Source organism: Corella eumyota, chromosome 6 (assembly GCF_963082875.1).
Source record: "Corella eumyota chromosome 6, kaCorEumy4.1, whole genome shotgun sequence".
Taxonomy (NCBI): Eukaryota; Metazoa; Chordata; class Ascidiacea; order Phlebobranchia; family Corellidae; genus Corella; species Corella eumyota.
The window spans coordinates 4,747,507-4,756,160 of record NC_137495.1 but is presented as its reverse complement, the minus strand read 5'-3'; the positions used below and the strand labels follow the sequence as shown (position 1 = coordinate 4,756,160).

At 28.8% G+C, this 8,654-nt stretch overlaps 2 protein-coding genes across 3 annotated transcripts; both read left to right on the top strand.

The window, feature by feature from the left end:
• Positions 1-1,379: 1,379 nt before the first annotated feature.
• LOC145756003 (uncharacterized) lies at positions 1,380-4,176 on the top strand. 2 transcript variants are annotated; one of them, XM_082572222.1, is made up of 11 exons: positions 1,380-1,518; positions 1,606-1,640; positions 1,751-1,791; positions 1,917-2,137; positions 2,240-2,329; positions 2,476-2,590; positions 2,672-2,725; positions 2,810-2,871; positions 3,004-3,162; positions 3,558-3,785; positions 4,128-4,176. In XM_082572222.1, exons 1-10 carry the CDS (start codon positions 1,426-1,428, stop codon positions 3,783-3,785), a joined length of 1,098 nt encoding a protein of 365 aa, XP_082428348.1. In that variant the 5' UTR covers positions 1,380-1,425; the 3' UTR covers positions 4,128-4,176. The 2 variants fall into 2 exon arrangements, with proteins under 2 accessions (XP_082428348.1, XP_082428347.1); XM_082572221.1 differs by lacking the exon at positions 4,128-4,176 and having other exon boundaries at positions 3,558-4,044.
• A 5-nt stretch (positions 4,177-4,181) lies between these two features.
• On the top strand, positions 4,182-8,166 carry LOC145756004 (uncharacterized). Its single transcript, XM_082572223.1, has 14 exons — positions 4,182-4,291; positions 4,533-4,647; positions 4,790-4,808; positions 4,923-5,003; positions 5,340-5,417; positions 5,541-5,636; positions 5,753-5,824; positions 5,970-6,035; positions 6,603-6,674; positions 6,821-6,895; positions 7,003-7,059; positions 7,176-7,247; positions 7,360-7,443; positions 7,568-8,166. Exons 2-14 carry the CDS (start codon positions 4,588-4,590, stop codon positions 7,726-7,728), a joined length of 993 nt encoding a protein of 330 aa, XP_082428349.1. The 5' UTR covers positions 4,182-4,291; positions 4,533-4,587; the 3' UTR covers positions 7,729-8,166.
• The last annotated feature ends 488 nt before the right edge of the window (positions 8,167-8,654 follow it).

The window sequence follows — 8,654 nt, the reverse complement described above, 5'->3', positions numbered from 1 at the left end:
ACCGTTTCGCGCGTGGTTCTTTTGTAGTAACGGTATAGAAATGCCATAAAATGAAGATAGATGAAAACAAACGATTTTGCGGCCTCTGTTTTGTAAAATGTCTTTTTCTTGTCGGATTTACTAAAAACTTTTTGTAATAAATATGCATAATCCCGAATTTAAACTGCTTTTAAATGTTTTTACAAATGCAAGATTTCTTATAAACAGTTTTAACTCTTGTGTTAATTAAAGAAAACCGCTTATTTTTTCTGAGAAAGTTATTAGTCAAAAACGTGTTAAATTTCCATGTTTTGGCACACTCCTTCTTAAGGGTGTTGAACTTTGCTGATAAGAAAATTTCTGGTAGAGGAAATAAATTAAGCTGTTAACTAAATGAACTTATCCTTCCTAACAAGTCATTTGTTATGTTAGTTGAAAATCTTATCTTGTAGACAAACGAGTTAACGCAAGGGTTTGCCTTATTCTTATCAGCACCCTTTGTGCTGTGGAATGCTGATATATCGATGTAAAAACAGGTGCAATTGTAGTTTTCTGTCTTCCAAATATTTTGGTGAGAAAAGTAATAAAATTAAAAAGCAATACGTCTTAGCAAATGACAGTTTTTCAATTACATCTTTTGGTTGTTTACATAGCTTTTGGTTAAAATCTTGAATGTAAAAAATTAAATATTTTTAGGGAGAAAATAATATTTACATTTGCAGCTTTTGTGATAATATTTTTAAGTTGAATTTGCAAGAACATTTTAATACTTTTAAACTTAAACCCAAGCGGCGTTAAAACAACTTCACAGCTTGTATTGTTAGTGCCTTTTTTAAGTTTGTATCGAATGTATTTTTTAGTACATTGATCTTTCGATAAGTTAGTCAGTCAATACAGGGTAAAACATATTTGTTAACATTAAGCCTTTGTTGGAACATCTGCGAGCAAATACAACAACACATTTTTATCGAAAATCGACGACATGGAATTCTCACCTGTTTGCCGACGTCACTTTGTACTTTCTATGACCGAGAGTTGACGTTGTTAAATTTGTTTTGTTTATTTTAACTTATGCTGTCAGTCACGTAAAAACGAATTTTTAAATAAAAATCTTTTCAGGGGAAAAAACTCTCTGCTCTAACCGCTCTCTAATGACATCTATGAATCGAATAAGTTTTGTACACAACGCAAATAAGCTTGAATGTTACAAAAGAAATCACGTTAACACAATTTGTAAAACATTTTTATACTTTTAGTTACTTTAAACTTGTATAAACGTTATTTATAAACACAAATTTTACAAGGTAGTAACTTTAACATAGTACATGAAAAAGTTATTACCGTGCGATATAATTTGCCGAGTCATTATTATGATGCATTGTTTACCTTACCACGTTGTCTTGTTTATCAGTTTATTGTGAAATTTAATATGTTAGAATAGTTAAAATGTTAAAACTAAATAAAATATTGAATTGTAATAATATAAGATCGCTGCAAAAGCATTCTACAGCGTTTGGAATATCTGCATATAAACAGCAGGTAAGTTAAACTATAAGTTTCTTAGTTTGCAAATTTTGAAATATTTAGCTTTTTAGCTACGTATTTTATTTTTGTTTTTTATTTTAGAATGTTACAGAAGGATTTTTTGGCACAGTGGGAAAGTAAGTTTAACATTTTTTTTTCATAAATTGTATAAATTATGCTACTTAGTACTTGCTATCAGACTATATAGGAATGTATGTTTAAATAATATTGCATATATTTTTTACAGCACACCTTTAATTAAATTAGAAGGAGTTAGTAAAGAAACAGGTAAGCACAAAAGTTAATTGTCATTTTTTAAGTACTGTGTATGTATTTAAATTGAAGATGCGGGCAAAAAATCATTGCAGTTGTTCTGTGTTTAAATAATTTCTAAATATAAAAAATATTGGCAGGTTGCAATATATTAGCCAAAGCTGAATTTTTAAATCCTGGAGGCTCAGTTAAAGACAGAGCAGCTCTGTACCTCATAAAAGATGCACAAGAAAAGGGTTTGATAAGTAAGGGAGGAACAATAGTGGAAGGAACGGCAGGAAATACTGGGATTGGATTGGCTCACATCTGTAATGCATTGGGCTACAAGTGTGTAATCTACATGCCTAATACACAATCACAGGTAAAACATGTGTCATATTTTAATTTGAAGAAGAATATTTGAAGAAGATTTTGTTGTAAATTACCGTAATTAAAATAACATTTGTAATGCTATTTTTTGTAGGAGAAAATTGACATGTTAACAGTGCTCGGTGCAGATGTAAGACCAGTGCCGGCTGTTGCCTTTGACAACCCAGAGAATTACAACCATCAAGTAAGCTTGTTTTGCATTTATAACAGGAGATACATTTAAAAACATGAACTTGCATTAATTTAAAAATTATATAATTTAAGAATTATGGGTTTGATTGTTCAGTTTTAATAGAAAGTTATTGTTAATTATGCAACTATGGTGTTTAGGCTAAAAGATATGCAGAATCGTTACCTAATTCTGTATGGACTAATCAGTTTGACAATACTGCCAACCGAAAAGCTCATTTCGAGACAACAGGACCAGAAATTTGGAATCAAACTGGTGAGACAATTTTTGCATTTGTTTTATTTTTACATACATATGTATATTAATGTTAATTATAAATTTATTTTTTTTACTAAGATGGAAAAGTTGATGCAGTTACATTTGGAACAGGAACTGGTGGAACTATGGCTGGTAAGTTTTATCGAAACTAAATATGCTTATTACACTGAATGTTAACAATAAAATATTTAATAATATAAATGTTATATGTTAAAGGTGTTTCTATGTTTTTGAAGTCAAAAAACCAAAAGATTAAAACGATTTTAGCAGATCCAGAGGTAAGGATTGTGATCCAAATTGTTATTAAACTTTTAAAGAAAGCAATTATGCTTAATTTACACTTTTTTAATACTAAATAAAACACATTTATAGTTGTGTGATAAATAAAAAATAATCATTGTTTTTTTAAGGGTAGTGTACTTTTTCATTATTTTAATGACGGAAAGTTAGAAAGAACTGAGGGCTCGTCTATAACAGAAGGAATAGGTCAGGGAAGAGTGACCTCCAATATAGAAGGAGCTCCCATTGATGGAGCTATTTGTGTTCGTGATAAAGTTGCTGTAGAAATGGTAAGATTTAAAAATTGCAAATTTGTATTATTACAAGTGATGTTGAAAGGTTGACTTTATGTCCCAACATAGGGTAACATTTGTGACCTGCCGGAGTTCGTATTGTTTATAGCACTTTGCTCAAGCATAGCTACTGTTTGAAAGCACTGGGGTTTGAGCCTAAAACCTCATGTGGTAAGACCGGATGTTTTTATACTAACATTGTCACAACATTTAAAAAAAACAGAGTTGTTTATAACATTTTGCTAAAGCATAGCTACTGATTAAAAGTACTGGGGTTTGAACCTAAAACCTCATGTGGTAACCCCAGGTGTTTTCATACTTACATTGTCACAACATTTGTCACACTTTGTTATTTGAAAAATAAATATTAAGTATATATATTTTACCTTCAGACTTTCCGACTTTTACATGAAGAGGGGTTTTACATCGGCGCCTCTTCTGGTCTTAACGTGGCAGCTGCCGTGACAGTGGCACGTGACCTTGGCCCAGGTCACACAGTAGTCACTTGCTTGTGTGACACTGGCCAGCGTTACTTTGCTCGACTTTACAACAAATCCTGGCTCGAGGAAAAAAAGTTATTGGATTGTGTACCGACCCAGTATCGCCATTCCCTGTCTTAGGTTTTTTTTATTAACTAATTAATTAATTATAGTTGAATATTTCTTTAATTTTTATCTTTTATATGCTAATTATTGTTGCTAGAAGAGACATGTGTAAAATAATTATCTATTAAAAATGACAAAATTTAATAAACTTCAATTTTTAAATAGTTTTGTAGTATATTTTAAAGGGTCATTGCATTTTATGTTGTTTTCTTATTAATCGTGTTTCAAAATACAAAAAAATTCTATGCAAATTTTTTTTCTAAAATCCGTTTTAAAATTACAGACTATCAAAAACATGACCTTAACCTTTTTTTATTTGTTTCCGTTCCATTAAATTTTTTCCAATATATTTTTTAGAACCCTGTATATGTACCATTATGAAATATTTTCCCATCAATCTACGATAATTACTGTTTTATAGAGACGTTGAGTTTCTAAGGATTTAAAAGAAACAAATTTGGTAATTCGATTTTGTGGTTTTTGGTTCTACATAACGGTACCTATAGCAAATTCAAACAAAGGTGAATGGTAGAGCAGTATAATATGGTCGTCAATGCTGATTAATAGCAAGCAACAAAAATAAATTTTATTGGATACTAATAAACACTTTTTACACTGTATAAAGAATAGACAAAAATATATTTGCTAGAGTAAAAATTTGTCTTCTTAAATGTTTTGCTGCTATTTAAATTAAATGATTAATATTAGTACAGTTCTTAGAATTTAGATTTTTATAAAGATATGTTTTGGTTTTAAAAACAGGTTTGGTTTTAAATTCAATAATAAAATATCGTGAAAAATTGTCAAAAGTAGAAAAATGAAGATTTTTGTGACTTTTCTTCTTCTGATCATGTTTTCAGTAAATTCTGGATCTGCTGTGAGCATTTAATAATTTAAACAAAAACTATATAATAACATTCTTTATTTTTATATCGTGTTAAATATTTATTCAGCGTTTGTCACTTAATACTTGATCACAATTTTTAAACATATAAATTAAATAAACTATTTACATTTAGGCATTAATTGTCAACGAAGGTAAGTTTGAGTTCATTTCATGTTTATATTGCGCACCTATAGCGATTTTATGCATACCATGGCTTAACAGTTACAAGAAAAAAGTAAAAAATAAATAAAAGTAAAATATTTTAGAACCTCTGCTCAATGAAGAAGAGACTATTAAGTACATCCGGGATGATTTACTCAAATATTTCTCAAAGCAATTTCACCAAAGTAGGAGGTTTTAAAATTCAATTTAAAATGACTTTTAGGCCTTTTATGTCTTTATATTAGTTTGATGACATTTGGTATTGTCCGATTATTACATTGCTAATATGTTATAAAAGTGTTTTTTGGTGCTACAATCAGAAATTATTTAATCAGAATGCAAATGAAATCAAACTCAGGACCCTGTGTGATGACACAGACTGCACTTATAACCAATACATTATAACGACGAATTCATTTTTATTAAACTTATGTATACTTTAACGGTGTGTTACAGTATTGTTGTTATATATTCTCTTTTGAATAAAACACTTTTAAACATTGTGTTTTAATTTTCCTTAGACAAACTATGTTTGCCTACTTGCAATAGCAACGAACTCGTAGAAGTAAGAAACCAGGCAAAGAAGACATATTTTTTAAGTCAGTTTTTTGTATTTTTACAACGAATTTTTTAAGTGAATTTTAACAATGCTTTTTTATTAGGTAAGGTGTATAGCCTATATGTTTTTACATTTGAATCAATTAAACATATTTTTATTTTAGATTTAGCAAGTAATGGCATTGATGTTAACCAGATTAATGACCCAATCGAAATGACTTTCAGAATATTAGAAGTTGGCATAAACACAGAAGACTTACGTACGGTTAACACATATTTTAACTGTTCAATAATTTCTACTTATTTGTATTAATTTTAATTTAGAATTTTTAAATAAATGACTGTGACTCCTTTAATTACAAAACCATTGTTTTAGTTAAAAAATTGGATAAAGAAGTTTCAGTGGCGAAGAAAAACGAGCTTGCAACATTACTGATAGATTTAGCAAGTAAGTTTTTAAATATTTTGTATAATTTACTTATTTCTAATATTTACTGTAAAGAAGGTCGCTTTTAGGATTGTCTGGTGAAGTGTTTTAGCGATAAGGAAACAGAAGAATCGATAGTTAATCAAGTTGATGCTTTGTTTTGCAGAAATTCAGAGGTACGACATGACCGGTTTAATTTGGGCGGTTTCGATGATCGAAGATTCCAGACTTGGTAAATGCAACTTCTTTTCATTGACTGTAAATGTTGCGCAACCTCTTTTAACATGCGTCGAACGACTGTGTTTAAAATATAAAAATAAATACAAAAAAATTGATTTAATAATATTGCCAGACGGTGTACTAATTAAGTCATTAGTGCTTTAGAACCGATTTATCTGTACACCTGTTTACCATGCTTAACCGACTATCAATTGTACATTTACGTAACAGCATAAAATTAGTTTTAACTTTTACAAACAAAAGCTAATGAATCGCTATGTGCCTTATAAATTAAGTGAAGCCTGTGTTAGAAAAATTACCTATAAAATGACGTTGAATTTGTAATTTTACATTGATAAAACATTTTAACTAATTAATAGATTTACTTAAATATTATTGGCTACGGGTCTTACTAAAGATAAGCCTTTTAAATTCGTCTGCTATAATAAGCGACTATGCATTGATATAATAACTACACCTTGACTGACAAGTCTGTCAAAATCTTAATATAATAAAATAAAAATATGCACATGATAATTAGTTTCTAGTTTACTATAAAATCAGCACTAACTTTTTCTAGTGGTCGCCAAAAGTAAGCAAGATGTTGCCATAGTTGACAAGTGGATAAATACCATCAAGTTCTATTTGTATGGTAAGTTTCATTTCAAATAAATTTATCGTCATTTACGGACAACCCAAAACTTAAGCAAAGCTTGTTACAGTGCTGTCAGCTCTATAAACTTGCATGACAAAACACTTACGATTTTGTTTGCTTTTTAACATGTCGCATTTTTTTAGCTTATAAAGAAACCGGAATATTGCTGGATGACCAAAAAGAAATAACCACCGAGTTTACAAACGATCTTTTGTTAAGTAAGATTCTGTAAAACATTTAAAATAATTTTAGTTTGAGTTCTTATCTTTCACTTAAGTTTCTGATAATCTTTTTATTTTAACATGACATTTGTTTTTTTTGTTAGGTATAAAAAATGTGGATCCGCAATTTTTAAACAGTCAAATTCAAGATTTGTTGAAATGTGAGTAGCGTTTGTACCAGTTGACTGTTATAATATATAGTAATTCACTGTTTTCAGCTTAACGTGGTCTTTTGAGTTCAGGCTTGATTTATATTTGTTAACTTTGTGTTTTTTAGTGTTTGATCCGTCTACGGGCTGCAAATTAGAAGCAAGTGTTGTCTCTATTATGAAAAAGGAATTAGACGATAGTAAATTTTAAATTGTTGTTAAAAATTTGTCGGGTTTTTATAATATAAAAATTCGTTTTAAATTGCAAGAAAAGAGGTCTAGTTACAAACAATCTACTTTATTTTGTTATAGTTCTACAAAAAATTATGCAAGGAGAAACAAACTTGGATAGCTCTTGGCAAATCGTTGAAATGGCTATGAAAACTTTAACTAGTAGTAAGATTTCAACGTTTTTTTTTATTATACATTTAAGTAGTGGGGATCAAAATCATATAGTGAATTTAGGTGTTTTGACCACCTACCCCAAGCTATCCAAAAGTAAATACAATTTTTTTTATAGCCGAAGACTGCAAAGACCTGGAAGATGTAGAAGAGGCTATAAAAGAAGACGATAAACAATCTGTTGAAGATGCTATTGCAAATTTGCTTAAAGCCAGAGTTTATTCCGACTCATCTTCATCGTCTTCTTCTGACTCTCAAAACTCTATTGTTTGGGGGTAATTGATTTTCAGCGGGGTTTGCGTAGTCGTAAAAGTTGTAGCAAAAAAAACAAATCGTTCATTTTAAGTTTAAATTTCTTAATTCTTAAATTAGAGTTTTGTTTAAATGAACACCAGTTGAACTATTTCTTAATGTTGTTTTTTATTTTTGAACGTTATATACCTTGTAATTAATGTTTTAATAAACAATTTAATTTTTTTGTTAGTTTGTTTGTTTTTCTGTTGTAAGTGTTTTGTATTTGTTATGTTTTTGTATTTTTTAATGTTTGTGTGTAATTAAGTTAATATAGATAAAATCTCTCTTTTTTGTTATAACATTTTTTACTTTTAATTCGCAGTTTTTCATGTGAGATGTAAGTTAAAATTTAATAATTTCATCTGGTTTAAACTTTTGTTTAATGCAATTGTAATTCGTTGAATGTGTACAATAAAAGTTTAATGTTTTACAATATTATCAGTTCAAATTCTTCTTTATGAAAATGCGATTAAACTTAAACATGATATCAAACATTAAAATATTCTAAATAATTGTAATAAAAATAAAAATTTTAAATTAAAGTCTCCGTATAACATTTAAAAACTATTTTCAACATTTAATTAATTTTTTTAAACATCCAGTTTTACGTCCAAGGTTTAAACATTAATTGTTATAAGACCTAATCAGTTATTCGCTGATGGTTTTTAGGGGTTGGCAAGGACATTTTTTAATTTAAATAAATATATTCAATCTATTTTAAAATTTTTTGTTAATTAGTTTAATAGGTAAGGTTTATGTGAAGTAGTTAAAAAACAAACCAAAACTATTCACTTAGCATGCTTATTGATTGGTTTTAGGCAAAAACGCAGGTACTAAATTCGCTTTTGTTTTGTTTTTAACCTAATTTCTAGATAAACAGTGCCAGTTATGCTGATTTTTGGGGTTATATT

Bases quoted from the DNA above. Each gene is read 5' to 3' on its own strand.
- LOC145756003 (XM_082572222.1), top strand. From the start codon at position 1,426: ATGTTAAAACTAAATAAAATATTGAATTGTAATAATATAAGATCGCTG. The intron at 2,138-2,239 runs GTAAAACATGTG...TATTTTTTGTAG, and splicing joins TGCCTAATACACAATCACAG to GAGAAAATTGACATGTTAAC. The intron at 2,726-2,809 runs GTAAGTTTTATC...TATATGTTAAAG, and splicing joins AACTGGTGGAACTATGGCTG to GTGTTTCTATGTTTTTGAAG.
- LOC145756004 (XM_082572223.1), top strand. From the start codon at position 4,588: ATGAAGATTTTTGTGACTTTTCTTCTTCTGATCATGTTTTCAGTAAAT. The intron at 6,036-6,602 runs GTAAATGCAACT...AACTTTTTCTAG, and splicing joins GATCGAAGATTCCAGACTTG to TGGTCGCCAAAAGTAAGCAA. The intron at 6,675-6,820 runs GTAAGTTTCATT...GCATTTTTTTAG, and splicing joins CATCAAGTTCTATTTGTATG to CTTATAAAGAAACCGGAATA.